Source organism: Mya arenaria, chromosome 15 (assembly GCF_026914265.1).
Source record: "Mya arenaria isolate MELC-2E11 chromosome 15, ASM2691426v1".
In the NCBI taxonomy this organism is placed as follows: Eukaryota; Metazoa; Mollusca; class Bivalvia; order Myida; family Myidae; genus Mya; species Mya arenaria.
The window spans coordinates 22,428,516-22,450,224 of record NC_069136.1 but is presented as its reverse complement, the minus strand read 5'-3'; the positions used below and the strand labels follow the sequence as shown (position 1 = coordinate 22,450,224).

The 21,709-nt window shown below is 35.5% G+C and overlaps 1 protein-coding gene and 1 long non-coding RNA gene across 2 annotated transcripts in view; both read right to left on the bottom strand.

The window, feature by feature from the left end:
• The window catches only part of LOC128219719 (uncharacterized), a 28,867-nt gene extending 25,622 nt beyond the window's left edge, over positions 1–3,245 (bottom strand). Inside the window, exons 1-2 of the mRNA XM_052927654.1 lie at positions 3,140–3,245; positions 1,108–1,290 (exon numbers count right to left, since the gene is read on the bottom strand). Coding sequence (XP_052783614.1) covers positions 1,108–1,248 — 141 coding nt within the window. The 5' untranslated portion in view covers positions 1,249–1,290; positions 3,140–3,245. The remainder of the gene's footprint in view (positions 1–1,107; positions 1,291–3,139) is intronic.
• Positions 3,246–13,294: 10,049 nt separating this feature from the next.
• On the bottom strand, positions 13,295–19,521 carry LOC128218968 (uncharacterized). The gene is made up of 3 exons (XR_008258525.1): positions 19,454–19,521; positions 17,185–17,238; positions 13,295–13,794 (listed from the first exon to the last, which is right to left on the bottom strand). It is a non-coding gene; the product is annotated as an uncharacterized LOC128218968 (long non-coding RNA).
• Between the last annotated feature and the right edge of the window lie 2,188 nt (positions 19,522–21,709).

Genomic DNA, 21,709 nt, shown 5'->3' with positions numbered 1-21,709 from the left:
TATTTTAAAATCTGTCCATACAAGGGAAAGTTACAGCCCGGACACGACAACCTATACTCTATGTCCTTATATGCAGCACTCCATTGTGAATAAACACTATGTGTGACCTTGACCTTTGAGGTAGGGACACGGGTCTTGCACGCGACACGTCGTCTTGGTATGTGGAACACATGCGGCAAGTTATTTTAAAATCTGTCCATACAAGAGAAAGTTACAGCCCAGACACGACAACCTATACTCTATGTCCTTATATGCAGCACTCCATTGTGAATAAACACTATGTGTGACCTTGACCTTTGAGGTAGGGACACGGGTTCTGCATGCGACACGTCATCTTGGTATATGGAACACATGTGGCAAGTTATTTTAAAATCTGTCCATACAAGGGAAAGTTACAGCCCGGACATGACAACCTATACTCTATGTCCTTATATGCAGCACTGCATTGTGAATAAGCACTTAGTGTGACCTTGACCTTTGAGGTAGGGACACGGGTTTTGCACGCGACATGTCGTCTTGTTAGGTGGAACACATTTGGCAAGTAATTTTAAAATCTGTCCATACAAGGGAAAGTTACAGCCCGGACAGACAACTTATACTCTATGCTTATATGCAGCACTCTATGGTGAATAAACACTAAGTGTGACCTTGACCTTTGAGGTAGGGACACGGGTCTTGCACGCGACACGTCGTCTTGGTATGTGGTACACATGTGGCAAGTTATTTTAAAATCTGTCCATACAAGAGAAAGTTACAGCCCGGACACGACAACCTATACTCTATGTCCTTATATGCAGCACTCCATTGTGAATAAACACTAAGTGTGACCTTGACCTTTAAGCCAGGGACACGAGTCTTGCACGCCACACGTTTTAAAATCTGTCCATACAAGGGAGAGTTACAGAGCCGGACGGACGGACGGTGCGATTTTAATATGCCCACCTTCGGGGGCATAAAAAGTTAAAAAATGTTTATTTGCCATAATATTAGCTATTTTGGCTCGATTTTGTATTTTTCCCAAAGTCAACTTTTTTCCCAAATTTGCAAGGTACAGGCAGTAAATATAATTCCAATAAAATCACTGACCAATTACTGTGATGCACTCACCTCAGTCCAGTTCCCTCCATTTTGCATAAAGAGGACTGCACAGGGGTCAGACTTTGATGTGATGTCCTTATTCTTCAACTTTCTGCACGAGATCCTCAACTCCACTTTTGTCATCGGAACTAGGCCTGCTGACGCCGCCATTTTGTGGTCTTTCAGATATATTCGGTTAAGTACCAAATATGCCTACAAAAAATTATGAATAATTACACTCGAACAGGTAGGGACTCATAAATAAGCTCTCTGTTTTAAAAATCAGCCAAATTTGCCTATCTGATTCCTATGTAAACATAACAAATCAATTGATAAAATCGTTTTTTAAGAAATTGATAAAAGAGCTTTAAAGCTGCTCTCTAACAGATTGACTGTTTTGACAACTTTTTTATCTTTAGTCCAAGAACCAGTCAATTTTTGCGTTAATGTCTGGAAACCATATGCAAATACGGAAATGCAAAAAAGTTTAACATTTAACTTTTTAACATTTAAGCATAATTATAAAGTGCATCTCTTGAAATGTGCATACTGAATTAGGCAACTGCCCAGTAGGGTTAATTTCAAAAAGGTATATCATCTTTTCATTATCTTTAAGATTGAAATAACTGTTGTTTTATAAAATGTTGTGTTTTATTGAGTGTCTGTCGGGGTGTACATGAAGTATATATTGAAATAATTGTTATGTTAATTAAACATGATTTGTATAGAATAATTATATTCAAAACATCAAAAGTTCTTGTATAGGAATGTATAAGTGCGATGCAGATGTTTTATGATTTACCAAATGCATTTTGTTTCTGTTTGTTTGTTTTTCTTCATAGAAGGCCACATTGTAAATATGATGTTGTTATGGTTGAACCTGTAATTATGTCATAATGTGTTTATACCTTCTTATCTTCTTATCTCTAAATAAAGATATTATTATTATTATTATTATTATTATTATTATTATTATTATGTGAAAACTGATATCTGATATTTTGTCAGCAGTCTTATATCAATGGTTTCCAGGGAATATCTCAAATATTGACATTCCAAGACAAAATATTTAAAAATTAAAGCGATTTCCATGGCTATCGAACTTGATCAAGATATTATGGTCACAAACATGTGTTAAAAGTTTGGTGAGTATTGGACAAACAGTTTTCAAGAATTAGATCGGAAACAATCTTCGGGACGTATTTTTCAAGTCTTTTTTTGCAAATAAAGGGCCGTAACTCCTAAATGACAAAAGCGATTTCCATGGCTATCGAACTTGATCAAGATATTATGGTCACAATCATGTATGTAAAGTTTGGTGAGGATTGGACACATACTTTTCAAGAATTAGATTGGAAACATATATTTTTGAAGTATTTTTGGCAAAAAAGGGCCGTAACTCCTAAATGACTAAAGCGATTTCCATGACTATCGAACTTGATTAAGATATTATGGTCACAAACATGTGTTTAAAGTTTGGTGAGGATTGGACAAACGGTTTTCAAGAATTAGATCGGAAACAATCTTCGGGAATTTTTGGCAAAAAAGGGCCGTAACTCCTAAATGACTAAAGCGATTTCCATGACTATCGAACTTGATCAAGATATTATGGTCACAAACATGTGTTTAAAGTTTGGTGAGGATTGGACAAACGGTTTTCAAGAATTAGATCGGAAACAATCTTCGGGACGTACGTACGTCTGTCTGTCTGTACGTACGTACGTACGTACGTACGTACGGACAAGGGCAACCCTATATGCCGCCACTTTGTGGGGGCATAAAAACCCGAGAGAAGCTTATGTCCGCCAAAATAATTTACGTTTGACCCCCCTGGGTAAGGGAGAAGTTGTCTACATTTCTACATGAAATCCCGTGTGCCCCCGATAAACAATAACAGATTACAATAAAAAAAATGATCTTGGGTGATTTTTTTATACATTCGATTCCGAAGAAATCTTGAATAGTAATTTAATACTGTATTTTTATTTCATCGACCATCATTATTTAGCGAATATTATTGTTATCATTACTATTATATTTAAGACAATATTATTGTAAATACCTCTTTTTATAAGAAGAATACAGAGAAAAGGAAGCCAGAGTGTACACTTTGTACACTTTCGTTTTGAGATTATAGGAAATTCCCTTTTGCTTTGTTAAAGAGCTACCAGACAAATCGGCCCCTTACCAAATCGGCCCTTAGTTGAAACGGTTACTTTTTCGTCTCCTTACCAAATCGGCTCCTAGTTGAAACAGTAACCTTTTCGGCTCCTTACGAAATCGGCCAAATTCTGAAGACGTTTCGGCCCTTATTTTTTCTTTTTTATTTCTAAATATAAGAAACAAACCATAAAATTTCATTTCTATTTTAATAGAAGTAATGAGGTATGTTTATTCACATTAAACTATAAATATATAATTATGCATAAAAATGTATCGATAAACAAATACATTTAAAAGAAAATATCTTTATACTTTAACACAAATTTACATGTGAACATATACATTTATTCATGATATTTTTTATAAAAATATTTCGAGTTAAAAAAATAAATCTTTTAACTTGAAATGATCTTTAAATAATATAAATTAGCATGTTGCTAATATTTACATGAGGTATAATGATATGTGTTTAATATCAAGGCCACTGTCTAAAACTGTATCAAGCACCTATCGGCCGTCGATGGCACCAATATTTCTCAAAAACTCCTCGCACGTGACCTCATGCGAGTCCCACTCATCCATAATCTGGCGTCAATGTCTACAAGTAGATCCAAATCAATGTCTACCTAATGCTCTCTACGCTGACGGCCTACCATGCCAGAAACGCGTGTTATTATTTATAATATTAAAAATAAAAACCACGAAAGAACCCCGCTAATGTAGATCTATCAATTTTGATAATACCATGTCAGACACACGTGTGTTTTATAATGTACCAATGTATGACAACAGCACGTGCCAATGTGAGCCATAAACGTTTAAACTTAACATCATCTAAGCTGTTCGTCAGATTTAATCATTTACTGTAAGTTTTTATTATTTATTATAGTAAAATAAAAACCACAAAAGAACCCCACTCATATAGTTCATTCAATTGACACATATTTTGCCAGTCCAGTGTCAATGACAACAGCTTTGATATAACTTTGGCATCGTATGCATTTTATTCTAAATAACTTTAGTTATGGGAAAACTCGCTGTTATATACAGTAGGGTTTTAAGTACTGCGTTTTGATCCGGGAGGTTGTATTCGACTCGAATGGAGTTTTGCAGATTCGGATTTCACGAGGCGCAAGTCGAGTGAAATCAAAATCTGCCAAAATCCACGAGAAACGAATACGATATACCGGATCAAAACGCAGTACTAATAACCCTTTTATTATATACATTACTGGTTAGATCACTTAAAAGCCACATGTTTTCATAATAAATGTCATTTAAACGCACTATTTTATTTTATGACGCCACTTTAACATCGCGCAACGATACTTGTTCTGACGTGACGTCACAAGAGTGGAATACGGTCACATTGTCTTTTTCACACCCACAACACCCACGCTTTGCCTGGCAAAGAACGCATGGTTCAAAGACAAATTTTCTTTGAAGTCTTTATTGATCAATTAATATTTAACAGTTATAACAAAATTCATTCTTTAACATATTATATTAAAAATAAGGGTTTAAATGAAGATTTAAATGCTTTTTATCAATCTTATCAATGTATTTCATGAATATTTGTCTATTTGTGAATTACAGATCTCATTTACAACTTCTTTTGAAATAAAATTTGACAAATTTTATGTTTTTTCCTTATATTAAAAATAAAAAGTTAAATTAAATGAAGGGGTCGAAATGTCTCTGTTGTAATTAGTAAGGGGCCGAAATGTCTCGAGTCAATTTAATTAAGGGGACGAAATGGCAGGGCCAAAACGTCTTAGGGGCCTATTTGGTAGCAGGCCGATTCGACAAGGGGCCGATATGTCTCGCTCGCGTTAATGAAATGAAAACCACATATCGTGACGTAACAAGGTCATGTTGTAATTGTCAAACATGTGTTGTATATCAGTTTAATAAAATCGGAAGCTCAGAAATCTTAGTCCCTGAGGAAATTTAAAGTAGCTAGCACGAAATGGCACCAACAACTCATTTTCCTTAAATCCAATATAAAACACATTAAAATCTTAACATGCCAAACCAAATCAGCATTGAAAATTATATCTAAAACATATAAAGTTTTGTAAGGTGGTACTATTCGAATAATTAGACCATTTATGATACCAGGTACAACAATCGCTTTAATAACAAAGTTTCGAGGAACTGAACGTTTATACGTCATCGGCTAGAAACATTTTATCATGTATATACTTCTGCGCTTTATTTATACCTGATACAAATATATTGTTACTTGTATGTTTAGTACCCATTAAATTTGCATTACCCTTAAAAGGTAAAGGTAAAGGTATGTGTCGTTTGGAACAGCCCGGGAGAAGATGACAAATACAAGAAATCCCAAAAGTTGTATAAATAACTTTCTCGGCTGTTTATACATAAATACAACGTACCTTGAACAAGATATAGCTAGGAATAGTTTCCATAGTTTGTTTAAAAAAAAGTTATATAACGTGTTAACGGTTACAAAAGGCCAACGAAGATTCAATATCGCTAAACCAAAATTGAGTCTTTAAAAGGTATTAACTAGATATTGTCATACTGAGTCGACAATGTTAGCTGACTGTACAGGGTTGAAGGGGGTTTGAATTGATAATGCAACAGTCATTTGCAACCACGGCTCCCCCAGGTCCGGGGAATAGCGGGGACTTTGACTTTCGGTCCGGCCAAGCCCGGGTAAAATCCCCGCCCTGCTGGGACGAACTGCTGGTTAAATCCCCGTCAAATGACCCATGGGACTATAGGTAAGGACCATTCACCGCTATTTGGGCGCGAAGACAAAACCAGGTCGCATTCGCCCCCGGCACTGCGGGGCCACTTGGAAGGTAAAAACACGGCCCCTTTCCCCGGCTATTCACGGTATACCCCGGACCTGACAAATGATTGCACCAGAACAAAACAAATAAAACTATTATATTTATTATACGCAGTTTTAAGAAAGTCAATACAACTGGGTTACGCAATCAAAACAATCGAAAGGAGATATATAGATAAGTAGATATCGTATGTTGATATATATGAGTATTTCGTGCAGAATTCAGTGTTCTCAACGGGCCTTGCAGTAGCTTGTTTCATCTATTTAAAAGATAATAGTGTCAGGTACACAGTTTTATCTTGCATAATTTAAGATGAATTTGTGGATAAATATACACTAGCGGATAAAGAGGGGGGGGGGGGGGCGTACCCGGCGCGCGCCCCCTGTAAAATTGTCCAAGTTCACTTTTTATTTCAATATCGGAGAAAAAAGTAATTTAATATGCTTCAAATGCACCTTTCCGGCTACAAATTGTTTAAATTTGCATTAGGGATTAACCTCGAACACCCCTGCAAATAGTGTATGCCATATGCGTTCGGCTCTGAGGGAGGGGCGCATGTCAAAAGGTTGTGCCCCTAAGTTAGGCCCCCTCTTACACCAATTCCTAGAGCAGCGCCTATATTTATACAGTGACTCAAATTTAAAAAAAAATGTTATTTAAATCAACATGCAATAAACTAATGCAGATGTATGTATTATGTTTATGTTAATATTAATAGAATATTTGAGATTTCGGAATGAAATGGTACAGACGAACGGTGTGATGCTTTATAAGTATCGTTAAGTCCATTAAATAAGTAAAATATACAGGTGTAACTAATAAACATCCTCAATCAGGACATGAAATACATATACTCTTATACAAAGCGGTTTCTACGGAAGGCCATTAGTGGCATACTTTATTGACTGCCCCTTTCACTCAAACGAATTTGCCTCACACGTTACATGTGTGTGATGAGTTCTTGCGAATTCCGCATAATTTTGTTAGTGAAGAATACGCGCCAATATGTCACAACTCGCAAATTTGACATATTCGTTTGATTTTTTCAAGGGTTTCGATACGAACGTTTTCGTCACATCAAGGGTACAAGCAATGATTAGCAAAATTCTGAAAATATACTAGGTGATTTTATCAGACAAGAAGAAAGGCTATACTGCAATTTATACTCGACTTGTATACACGCATGTGCGCGCACGCGCGTGCGTCCTGTGTAAGTGCGTTCATGTGTGTGTGCGCGTCGTGTGTGCTTGCGTGCATGCGTGCGTGTGCGTAATTGCATATGGCAATTGTAACTACGCACGCCCCCCCCCTCCCCCAGGTCCGGATAATAGCGGGGACTTTAAAATCCCAGTCCTTCGGGGACAAACTGTTGGTAAAATCCCCGCCAAATTCCCCCGCACCCCAGGACATCCTAGGTAAGACCCATTCCCTTTGTTCGGCGCGAAAACAAAACCACCGGAGTCACTTGGCACTGCGGGGATTCCTGGAAGGTAAAACACGCCCCATTTCCTCCGCAATCTCCGATATACCCCCCCCCCCCCGGACATGGGGGCCGTGGTTAAAATTAACTGGTACATAAAATTATCATGTGTTAGTGATAGCAACAGAATGAACACTCGTCTGATTAAAGACATGTGTTTTCCTTTTCATTAAAGATCCACTCCGATATTATGCAACTGTTTAACATAATTGTTTGTTAGCGCAATATATAAATAAATTCACTGTTTAGTTTCATGTATTAACATTCTAACAATAAGATGTTTACTTATCGTTATTATTATAACGAACATTCGATATATAATATAACTGCAAAAAAATGTCTCACTAAACCCAATATGTTCGACATAACCGGGACATCGAGATAACAGTGTTCGACTGCATTATTTTTAAGTGCAAAATCCAATCTCAGTTTGATTTCCATTTTAAGGTGTTTAATTGAGTACGACCAAGTCGTATTTGCTTGTAGACGATTCGTTTTCCATATGATTTCGAAGAGTGAACTGAGACCATCTTCCATTGTTAAATTGGTTGCCATTCGACGTGTAGTGGGGTATTTTAGTTTATTTATCAGATAATTATTGTTTGAATTTTCCGGTTAGTAAGTATTGCAAAATCAGACCAATTAGAAAAAATATATTATTGTATGATTTAATATAAAATTCATGTTCGAGCAATTATTTGCGTTTATACAGTAATGGTTTTTGTACAAAAGCAAATGTTCTAGCATTCAGCTTCAAGAAAACGTTTGAAAAATAGGACGTCAAGTAATACATTTCCTTAAACAGGAGCTGTCACAGGAATTTGACAGATACCCCCAATGCTTCGTTGGATAGATAACCATCAGTATCTGGGCCTAAATATAAGGGCTAACAAGCTTACCAGGTTGAAAGTTCCTGTGCCTCGGCGTTTTCAATTATTTAAAGGCAACAGAATTTCATCTCAAGGTCACCACAACCTTTTACCTATGACCCACTGTCCTCAAAATCTTGAGAGGTCATTTGCTGGTCATATCCAGCCTGTCTACCAAGAGTGAGGTCCCTGAGCCCAAATGGTCTTTAGTTATTGATTATAAACCGTTTTTAGCTCAAGGTCACCACGACATTGACCTTTCAGCCTCTGACCTCAAAATTAATAGTTTATGTGCTGGTCAAGACCAACATCTCTACAAAGTTTGAAGTCCTTGGGTCCAAGAACTGTTAACGTTATGGATCTGAAACATAATTTTCAGCTCAGTCAATACGACCTAGACCTTTGATCCACTTACCTCCAAATCAAAATGATTTAATTGCTGGCCATCACAAACATACCTACCAAGTTTGAGGTCCCTGGGTCTAGCCATTCGCAAGTTGTTTATCTGAAACACACTGTGCGGACGAATACAGAAGACAGATTGACGAAGGGCGGCATATAAAAATCCAGATTTGATCAAAGGAAAATAACACATTTACTTGTTAATACTTTTACTTACAAATGTTTCAAGTTTCAAAGTTTATTGTATACAATGTTTCCAGTCCATACACAAACACCAGAGCATACATATACGAAACAAACATGAGAGATATGACATTTAATGATAAAAAACTTAATCTTCTATAAGATATACTTCCATATATATTTGTAATTATGATTGATAGTGAAAATGACATGTTATGATATAAAAGTTAAACTTTTATAAAATATGCTTCCATACTTTAAATGTCCAATATGGTACATAACTATAATTCTGAAACAAACTTAAAACATACACAAGTACTCAATTTACCTTAATTGACATATCCTCGCTTGAGCTCCAGACTGTTTTAACAGCATCTGGTAGTTTTTTTAACAGATTGAGTTTAAAGCTTAAAGATGTTATAACTATTTTGTTTATAAACATAATTTCACCAAATTTTAGGTGGTATGCAAACTTTAACGTAAAGTCGAAAAAGGGACATAATTATGTCAAAATGCTTGATAGAGTTACCTCCTCCTGTGTACAGGTTGAGGGTATGATGGTGAACAAGCATGCAAAGTTTCTTAGCCGGATGTCATTTGACTTTGAAAATATTTGAGGTGGTACGCAAACTTGAACATAAATTCTAAGTAGAAGGGGCATAATTTTGTCAAAATGCTTGATAGAGTTACCTCCTCCTGTGTACAGGTTGGGGGCATGGTGGTGAACAAGTGTGCAAAGTTTCAAAGCCAGATGTCAATGGACTTTGAATATATTTGAGGTAGTACGCAAACTTTAACTTAAATTCTAAGTAAAAAAAGGGCATAATTTTGTCAAAATGCTTGATAGAGTTACCTCCTCCTGTGTACAGGGTGAGGGCATGATGTTGAACAAGTGTGCAAAGTTTCAAAGCCATATGTCAATATCTGAGGTGGTACACAAACTCTTACAAAAACTTTAACATAACACGACGCTCGGGTGACTAGGATAGCTCTCCTTATTCTTCGAATAGTCGAGCTAAAAATGAAACTGACCTCATGTGTCACGCTATTGTTAAGATCAATGATTTCCATACTGTTCTTATTGAGATAAAACAGTTTGTATATGTGATATTGTACATGCAATTTGTTATTAACTGTGTTTGTCAAGTGTTCCAAACTGTTATTTTTAAGCGTTTTTGATTTGTTAAAGAAATGAATCACATGTTGTTGATACCATGATTTCATTGGCCAATTTAAGACTTAGTTATTTATATATAGTATGTATGCACTGTGCAGTGCTGCTTGTGGAGTGTTGTGCTGTTCTTCCCATGTTTCTTGTTTGTGATTTTATATTCTATGTCTTTGATGTTTACCAAGTGCCATTGAACTGCGTTTATGTTTAAACTTTTTGCTACTGAGCTTGTTTCTGTAGCTTTTCACATAAATATTAGAACAGTCAAGAAGTTATGAGAGCAGGAGATTTTTAGATAGAACAGAAAAGGGATGTTAAATAACTCTCCAAACATAATAGATAGACTGTTCTTAAGTTAGACCAAATGAAAGGGCTGGAAAAAACAATTCCAATAATAAAAAAAATCTGAAAATAACCCCAAAATCCACTTAGAACAGTATGGAATTCAAGCGACGATAAGTTTGGCCATTTTATACAGAAACAATGAACTTGTGAAATGAACACCAACATGGTCAAAACACGTAACAACACCTTAACTATGAGCATAAGACCAATCTTCATGTCCGGATAATTGTCTACCATTCTTAAATACAATAACTCGTTTTGTCTTCATTAACAACAAGCTTGCATCCATTACAAAAAGACCTGTAGAATATTGAGCTGCCTTTGTAGGCCTACAATAATATCAGATGAACATGCAATATCTTTTTTAAACATAATATTACACAAAATATTTCAGTAATATCAGGAAAAAGTTGTTAACCTTACCATTATTGTTTAATAACAAGCTACATGTATGTAGTTCATTTATAAACAAGGCAAACAATAAAGGACTTTAACCTTCAACCTTGACGTAATCCTGTATAAAACAAACAAAAAAACAGGCTTCTGTTTTCTTTGTAGGAATTCGGTTATAACATAATCTAATACAAATGCATTGTCTGCAGTACAGTTATCATTTCAAATTAAAAAGTAAAACAAGCAGTTATAATAATAATATTAATATTACTTTATAACACATCAAAATGTTCCTCTATAATTATTAGGATTTCCCAACCTGCTTTTCTTGTGCAATGGTACATTTTTTACTTGTTAAAAATGGCAGATTCAAATTTGTATACAATTTATATTTAGCAATGACACCACTGTATTGTAATTATTGATGTATATATAATAGTATGTATTTTCGGCCGGGACCCTTTATGTACAAAATAAAGTTGAGTTGAGAAAAAAAATTATAAAAAAAAAAAAATGAGATCATTTTTCAGGAAATGACCCTGAAGCAAATAATTCCTTAAGTATTTTACGAATACATGTAAATGGTAAAATATCAATACCATAGACAATATGTACAGGCAGAAGAAACCTTCCACTCGCATAAATCAATTAGAACTTTTAACAGAATCAATAATCTTTTCCTGCAATATAGAACTATTAAAAATATTATTTTCAACATCACCCAAGTTAAGGTCATTACCATTTACATCATGTACGCTAGCCTCACCGCCATTTACACCAATGTCAAAAGAAATCAAAGACTTGAAATGCTGATATTATCAGGCTTATATATATATCAATTCGGGATTCCCTAGAAATAAATGAATATATATATATATATATATATATATATATATATATATATATATATATATATATATATATATATATATATATCTTATATTTACAAATTTAGAAAAAATTTTACTGGTCCTTGCGCGGTTTTACCATATTTTTCCCCAAGGACAGTCTCTCAGTTCAAGGGGTATGTGACCGGTGCTTGGGGTTAATGGCTGGTCAAGAACAAATAACGGGAAAATGCAACATTAAAACTATAAAGCAAATAATTTCATTTATACAATGCACAATTGAATTGTTCCATTCACATAGTTAAACATTACAAATTTCAGCTTCATTAATAGAAAATATAAACAAACAAGAGCTGTTGTAACACAGCGCGCTCGACTATGTCGCTTTGACTTAAAAGTGAATACAATAATCATGTAATATGTGCCTGTCAAAAGTAATAAGAAAATCAAATTAAAAAGTGAACAAGAATCGCGATGTGACAAAACCGGGATTTTAATGATTGGCAGAAGAGATTCAGTTTCAACTACTTTCTTCTATTTTTTGTAACAGTGACATTGATCCTAGGGGCCACAAACACAATCCCATGGAAGTCCTCCATAATCTCTTCCTAAATATCAAGTTTGGTCACAATGTGTCAACCATTACTAAAGTTATTCAGTACCAAACAGTAATCTATTTTTAGTAACAGTGACCTTGACCCTAGGGGGCTAAAAGGCAATCCAATTAAAGCTCTGCATAAACTTGTCCTATATACCAAGTTTGGTCACACTATGTCAATCCTTACCGATGTTATTCAGTACTAACCATATTTCTATTTTAAGCAACAGTGACCTTGACCTAGACCATAACTCTCGGGGCCCAAAGCACAATCTCAGGAAGTCTCTATAAACACTTCCTATATACCAAGTTTGGTCACAATAGGTAGACCCTTACTTTAGTTAGTCAATACCAACCATTTTCCTATTAATAGTAACTTTGACCTTGACCTTGATCCTAGGGACATCAAACACATTGTAAGACAGTCGTCATTAATTTAGCAAAGTATTAAGTACATTGAATGAAGGGTATGGAAGTTTTTTTATTAAAATCCCAACTGGCCCTAAAACTTTAACCTGCCCTAAATCTTGAACCTAAGTCAATCAGGAGCAATTACTTGTATTAAGGATAATATGGAGTTATGTGACCTCATTGTGTGATGGTCCTTAACAACTTTGTGAAGTATTAAGTCAACTGAATGAAGGGTATAGAAGTTATTAATAAATATCCCAACCTGCCCTAAAACTTTAACATAAGTTTCATAGTCAATCAGGAGCCATAATTTGTATGAAGGATAATAATTGATGGAGTTATCTAACCTCATTATGTGATGGCCCTGAACAACTGTGTGAAGTACTAAGTGAATTGAATGAAAGGTATTGAAATTATAAGTGAAAATCCCAACTTGCCCAAAAACTTTAACCGGACGCCAACACCTACGCCAGGGCAAGTAGTATAGCCCTCCTTATTCTTTTGATAGACGAGCTAAAAAGGCTGTCACTCAACTATTTTTGTTTGAACTTGGTCACATAAATGAGCATAATGACCAGGTCGCAATGGAATACAATCCTTTTGGAAAAGCATGAACACTTAATTAAAGGTAGTATATGGGAACACAATCTGGCCCTAAAACACTAGAAAGACAATGTTGTGACTGGTTTCGGGTAATTTCGATTATTACGTTTAAAAGTATTGGGGAAGTTTACGTCCTATAAGATCCCAATCCACATGAACAAGTGCTGGTGATTCCCATGCTGAATTAAGAAAATCGTCCAGGTAGTAGCCACCTCGCTCTGACCTCAAATCCCCTAAAACTTGAAGGGCTTGAAATATTAACGCACTTTCTGGTTCGCCTTTATGTTCCTTCTGAATTTGTTGGGTCTTGACTCTCTTTAGGCCCAGCTCAACGAAAAATATTTCCCAGCTACCACTTATGCACTGACATAGACGAGATGTTATTTTTTCTGTAAATAGAATGTGTGGAGCCTGAAGTGGTGGGCCCTGGAAAACAACAACAACATAATGAATGGAATAGCCACACATTTTTATCATTTTAACTGTTCATATGCAGCCAAACAAATTTGCACTTGTTTTCTTTGATTTGTTAATAATTTATATTGAGTAAATATTGGCCAATTACCGTAATTCACCCAATAGTTCAGACACTGTAAGAATTAGGACACCAATAGTTATATTCAAAAATTATTTATTTTGCGTACCTAATTTCAACCATCAATATGGAATAATCAGTTTGCAAACATTGACCGAATCAAAGGATAAACCAGTTTTGTACAATTGTTTGATACCCTATAATAGATTTCCATCAAATTTACCAACATTAAAAGGACTATGTCATGGTTAGTAAAATGTGCTTTTGAGGGATTGTTTTTATTATGAAATTAAGTGTGGCAAATCATTAGGAAACTGACGGCTGGAATCCTTCAACGAATGTTGATATATGCTCAAATATTGTCTTTAAGTCCATGATTTTGAAAAGTGGTAGTAACGCGACCATAATGGACCAAATATAGAGTCTCTCGTGTGTTTCAAATATTTTTCTAAGACTTGACCTTGAAACCTAGTTTTTGACCCTATATGAACAACTGAAGAATGAGATATCAACAAGGGGCACATTCTGACTAAGTTTGAACAATATCTGACCAAACCTACCAATACTTGGTAGGTAAAATAAGAGATCCAACATTCACAAAATAGGCTTATTCTCATTTAAAGACATCAAGTTTGGTGAAAAGTGGTTGTTAAATTAAGCCAAGTTTAAAGAGCAGAAACTTTAAATACAGTTGTTACCAATTTGAGGGACACACGTTATTCTGCCCATACACAGTCTGACCAAATTAAGTGATGATTGCAAAATGCTTTTAAAGTTATTAATCTGACAAGACAGATTTTAGGTAAGTAATTTAATTAAAGGCTGAATACTTAGTAACTGAAGCAATACAGCTGTTTAACTAAGTTGTCTAAGATATTATTCAAGTACACAATATGAAATTTGGTGATGATTGGACAACGGATTCTAAAATTATTGATAGGACAAAACAAATTCTAGTTATAAAAGGGTGAATACTCTTAAGTCACTTGAGTGATATGGCCGGTTATCACACTTGCCTAAGATCTGACCAAATCTGGTAATAATTGGACAAAGGACAAGTAACAAAGGTTTCTAAAGTTATTGATCAGACAAGACCGATTAAAGGTTAATTCATAATTAAAGGGGGATAACTCTCAAGTGACAAGAGCAATATATGGCTGGTTATCAAACTTGTTCCGAGATATTATGCCAATACACATTCTGACCAAATTTGGAGATGATTGGACAAAAACTTTTTAATAGAAGTATTTTAGCGGACAAGACCATATTTAGGTAATTTCTATAATTGAAGGGCGCTATCTCTAGAGTGACATAAGCGATATGGCTGGTTATCGAACATGTTGAAGATATTATGCCAATACATATTCTGACCAAATTATGTGACTTAGTTTTACAGCAACAATTTCCAACACTCCGATAGCAAGACAAATGGGATTTTGGGGGCAAGGGGGTATGGGGGACTGGGGAATGGTGAAGACTCAATATTTGCCACTATATGAGGTTGATACCTCCAAATCCCAATAGTTTACTTGGTTGCTGTCATGAGAAAGAAAAAACTGCACGCATATTATTGTGATGTTTGCTGGATAACATCCCTCATACTACACGTAGAAATCCCAGCTAAACTAATTATCTGAGAATTAGTGCATTTTATCAACATAAACTTTCTATTGTGTAACTTTCAATTTCCATTTTCTGACTAACCATTCATTAACCCAGAATTTTTTGTCAAACAATATGTCCCCCAGCCCCGAGCAATCCTTTTCAGAAATGTGTAAATTAAAGGTGTTTTGAGAAGAAATGCATTGATTATTAAAGGTCGCACAAGTTTTTAAAGAAAAGCTCATTCAAACTTCGGACATAGTGTTCTTAAGGCTGTTAACTATTACTTATCCTTTGACCTACTCTTCGGACATAGTGTTCTTAAGGCTGTTAACTATTACTTATCCTTTGACCTACTCTTCGGACATAGTGTTCTTAAGGCTGTTAACTATTACTTATCCTTTGACCTACTCTTCGGACATAGTGTTCTTAAGGCTGTTAACTATTACTTATCTTTTGACCTACTCTTCGGACATAGTGTTCTTAAGGCTGTTAACTATTACTTATCCTTTGACCTACTCTTCGGACATAGTGTTCTTAAGGCTGTTAACTATTACTTATCTTTTGACCTACTCTTCGGACATAGTGTTCTTAAGGCTGTTAACTATTACTTATCCTTTGACCTACTCTTCATCATAGTGTTCTTAAGGCTGTTAACTATTACTTATCCTTTGACCTACTCTTCGGACATAGTGTTCTTAAGGCTGTTAACTATTACTTATCCTTTGACCTACACTTCGGTTATAGTGTTCTTAAGGCTGTTAACTATTACTTATCCTTTGAACTACTCTTCGGACATAGTGTTCTTAAGGCTGTTAACTATTACTTATCCTTTGACCTACTCTTCGGACATAGTGTTCTTAAGGCTGTTAACTAGTGTTGGGAATCGGTTCCAATTTTACAATCGATAATCGGTTCCACTCAAGTAACCGATTATCGATAGTACAATCGTTTTTTTAAATACTAGATAAAACCTAAAGTGAAGTTTTATTCATGCACATTATTAAACTCTTAATCATTATATGCATATACGTTATGTCTATGATTGAAGTAATTAAGTGTTATATAAAAATAATTCATTTTTACTTGCTCATTGTGGGTTTCATCTGCCATTTTGTTAAAGATAACATCTGAACACTTACTTATATTTTTTTTCTTTTTTTTTCGATGATCGATTATAACCAAATACAATCGATTGTCGCCGATTTCAGGCCCAACCGATCGATTTTCGATTATAATCGATCATCGGAACATCACTACTGTTAACTATTACTTATCCTTTGACCTACTCTTCGGACATAGTGTTCTTAAGGCTGTTAACTATTACTTATCCTTTGACCTACTGACACCTCCAAAATTATGTCATAATAACCCGCTTACAGACCGGCTAAATTGTGTATCCCCTTAACCAACCCCCAACCCCAATAAAAGACCCCCTCAAGTTTGCATATCTCAAAAATGGCCCTGGTAGAACCTAAACCTGGCAGATCCGCAGAAAATTCTCATGCAAATTCAAATAGCTATTCATTGTCCAAGGTCAAGGTAAAATACGTACACCATTTTCATAAGACTGTTTATCGTGACAATGACATTTGACCTAATGACCTTAAAAATAAAGGGGTCATCAGTTGGTCAAGAGCAACCTATAATTAGACTTTCTTTGATAACAATATACTCACAATTTGTGAACACAGATCTTGACAGGGTTTCTTTCTAACATCGGACTCCAAATCCTAGAATAAAGTTGGCATTTTTTAAGGTATGATAATGAAAAGAAAATGCACACAGAATGTGACGTTTGCCGGATAGCATCCCTTATATAACTGCTTTCTGACTTTTAAACAAGAAAGTTTTTTATTTCATGCATACCGGTGAAAGAGTGAAAAATATTAATGATTGATAACTTGATCATTTCACTCTGGCTCAAGTGAAATGATAACCCTTGCGCATTTCACTCTGTACAGACAACTCGGGACTATTTTTTCCATATTTTATAATATAAGATTTGCTTCCCTTGATTTGGAAAAAAAAATGTATATCACAAGTACACGTTTGTTGTCGACTGTAGTGCAGTAATATACACATTTGCCGAATCGTATTGAATTGTCAAAATCAAATTATGCAATAGTTTTAATAAAACAAACATTTTTTGCGATTGATATTAACTATTAAAAAAGAACAAGCTTACCAATTTATGTATGAACTATTTCAACATACTGTTACAATTAACCCGCTTGGTAGGTATACGTTGAATATTTACTTGGCCACATGTGCTAGTAATAGAGTTGATAGATCATTTCTTCCTAAAAACTCTAACCGCGTACATGTATGCACAAGAATTTTGAATTTGACCAATTTCCAGTCTACATTCATCGGTTCAACAATTCATTTTTATTTTTAAAAATTTTCAAAGTCTGCGCTGCATCCCTCTCAAAAGCATCTTCGGGCACATCCTCGACATTTCCTCTGGGGTCTTTGTAAACACATGGGAACGTGCCATTCAACTTTAATATAGATATTAAACTGATTTGCTGTCTCAACAACAAAACATCCTTCGGCTGCACTGAGCATGAATTCGACCCGAAAAAATACCGTCAGATCCAGAGTATGAGAGCGACAGTGACTAGATATACATTACGAAAAACACTAAACACAGACTTCCGTTGCTTTAACGAATACACACTTGTATAAGTCAATCATTGTTAATTTAAACTGTTGGAATTGTTTTTGAATGTACAAAAAAGTCACATGCTCAAGTTTCATTGAATTGTATTTCTACGCGATACATTTTTTTTTATTTCCGAAATGCTTTTGTTTAAATACTTGTTTTGTGCCTCAATAAATGTTAAAAATGATAGGTTTCGTTGATGGAAGTAGGGTTTTATCTAAAAATAATTTCAATTCCAACAACCATTTCCATAAAGTGTGGAACTTTTTTTTTAGTGGACGGACTGCTCACTCGAAGAGGAGGTAACTTTGACATAGCGATTATGCCGCAGCAAAGAGGCTACAGAAATTTACTCTAGCGGGGAAATATATTGAAAAAACACGATATATGCATGAAATAAAAAGAAAATTTGTTGAATTCAGTGTAAGATCGTATTTTACTTCACTCGTGGTCACAGAAAAATAATATTCACTCGTGAAAATATTTTTTTCTGTGACCACTCGTGAAATAAAATACGATCTTACACTGAATTCAACAAATATCCTCTATGTCATAAAGCCAACTGAGCAACGCTATTCAGAACAATATGTAGTAGGGGTGTTCTAAAAAGAAATGCATTGATTATTAATGGTTGCACACATTTTCAAAAACAAAGATAACTTGAACTGTTGACAAAGTGTTCATAAGACTATTATTTTTACTGTAACTTGACAATTGCTCTACTGACACCAATGTTATTGCAACATAGCAACACATTCATTTTCAATGGTGTACCTCATCAATAGTATTTTGAGCTTTTTATTTCACATAATCTTAAAGATACACTCTTACTCCCATGTAGGATTTACCACAATTCATACAAATGTTTTAATATGCCAAAAGGGATGAAAGAGTGTCGAAAACAATGGTTCTTATGAAGGGTACCGAGTTTAATTTGAAAGAAAGTTGCAGAAAATACAACATTTCTACCTAACATTCAAATCATTTAATATTTTTGAGTTTCCAGCTATAAAATACACAGTTACAACTTTGTTATCAGTCATTAATATTTTCCATAAATGCATTATTTGGAAAGTAGTTAAAGGTGTAAAACTCAAAATTGATGTTTGTTATACATGTGTATGTATTGATTTTGAATAAGAGTGTCACTTTAATCAGTCAAACAATCCTTATGGTACTGTATATTCTATATTTGTTTACATTTTGTGGTAAAAGTGACTTAAAACCCCCCCACAAAAACTTAATAAGAACAAGGCAATTTAAATATACAAACTGTTTACATTGTCATGATTTTTTCTTTTGCCGTTTACAATTTTTGTGTCGTTTGTAGTTCCTCTGTCGACTGGCAGAATTCGTGTTCATAATACCGGGTTATGTTTATACCGAGGTTTTTTGTCACAGTCAGCAATACAGATTAAGATTAAGCTCCAAACCACACAAAATAAACTTATGAGGTTTGTTTTGGATCTTGATGCAAGGTCTCACATTGGCCCAGAACACTTTAAATTACTCAACTGGTTACCTGTCAACAAACGTGTAACCAGATTATTTTGGGTAATGTCTTTAGAATAAAAAATGGCATGGCCCCGGACTATATGGGAGATAATTTTATCAAACCGTCTCCGTGGCCTAGTGGATAAGCGTCCGCCTACGGAGCGGGAGGTCGTGGGTTCGATCCCTGGCCGCGTCATACCAAAAGACGTTAAAAGTTGGTACAAGTAGCTCCCTTGCCTGGCGCTTGGCATTTAAAGGGTAGTGCTGTGGTGTACTCAGTACTGGTTTAACCCAGGAAAGTTGTACCCCGTGTATCGGTGCTTTACACCGAGCACGTAAAAGAACCAAGGGGTCTCTTCGAAAAAGAGCTAGGGTCTCGCACCCGGACTTCCTTGTATCCCACCACTGTCTCTTCAGCGTGCTGTCCCTTCAGCAAAAACAAAGGACCCCGTTGGAAATAAGTGCTTGCACTTTCACGGGTTATCCTTGATCGCAAGGTCTAAAGAAATACATACCCAAGATACTGTACACTCACATAGGACAAGGTTATGTCAGAAAGGGGCTTATGCTGTTCCAGAGGTCAAAGGTTTTGGATTAAAGTCCTTCTTCTTTTCTGGCATTTCCTTATGGAACAAGTTGCCATCTTGTATCGCACAGACTAAGAAATTACCTGTTTTTAAATTGCTAGTAAAGAATCTTTTTTAGATAATTTGGCATAATTAGTTATGCTATTAAAAAGCTTTTTTTTTCATTTATTTATTCAAAGATTTTCAGTAAAGGAACTATTTTAACTTAACCTCGCATTTTATAAGTAATACATACTGTCGTATTCATACTTTAATGTGATAGTTATATATAACTTTCTCAACTATAACTTTATGTTACTAAATTATGTAAAGTGACTGTGATACAACTACGGCAATATTTATTTTAATGCATAAAGACTAACTTTCAATATATTTGTGCAATTTCAATTACAGCTATATTATTACTTAAATATGCAATGCCTCCCTATGCCATGCCACCAAAACAAAGGACCACAATGGAAATAAGAGTTTTCTCTTTTTTGTGTCATCCTTGCATGGTTCGGTGTGCCTGTCATGGCTATTGATAATATCATGTATGTATAATGTTATTTACTATACATGTTGTTTATTTTAAATGCCCATGTATGAGCATTCCTTGCTGAAATAAATCTATCTATCTACATCAATACAGAGAAGTTGTGTACTGTACTAGCTAGTCCATCTAAATGGCCGTCAACGAGTCTTTTGACGATTGTTTTACTATGGCAGACTCGAGTTACAGGGATACACATGAAATGTCAAAATAATAAAAAGTATACCTGATCGCTCATTATTGTAGCTATGTACTATACACGGTCAGTATATGCAGTTAGCTGACCAATTGAACATATAGCGTAATTCCATACTGTTGTATTTATAGACTTTACTGACCAATGTCACGGACCTATAAACCATGGATTGGCAACTGCCCGATATCGGTAAGAAATAATACAATGTCTTGGCTGATCAGTGAAACTCGACTCTATTGCATAGTTTCTTTACAGTCCAATTTATTTGCTGACCAGTGAATTACATAATGTTTTAGCCATTATCAGGCAGAATGAGTTCAACACGGTGTTCGGTGCTGCACGTCGCTACATGACTCGAGACTGTCTTCACCTCAGCTTTGAATGCACCAAAAGCTGGTGCACAACATTGAAGCTGCAATTGTTGTGTCCCCAACGGCAAAGTGCATACCTGGTGGTGATCTATACCCGATGGCAGCGTGCTTACCTGCAGGTGATAACTCCCCGACAGCAGTTCGCCTAACTGCAGGATATATATCCCCGGCAGCAGCGTGCCTACCTGCAGGTGATGGCTCCCCGACAGCAGTGCGCCTATCTGCGGTGATGGCTCCCCGATAGCAGCGCGTCTATCTGCAGGTGGTGGCTCCCAGTCAGCAGCTCGCCTATCTGCAGTTGATGGTTCCCCGACAGCAGCGTGCCTTTCTGCAGGTGATGGCTCCCCGACAGCAGC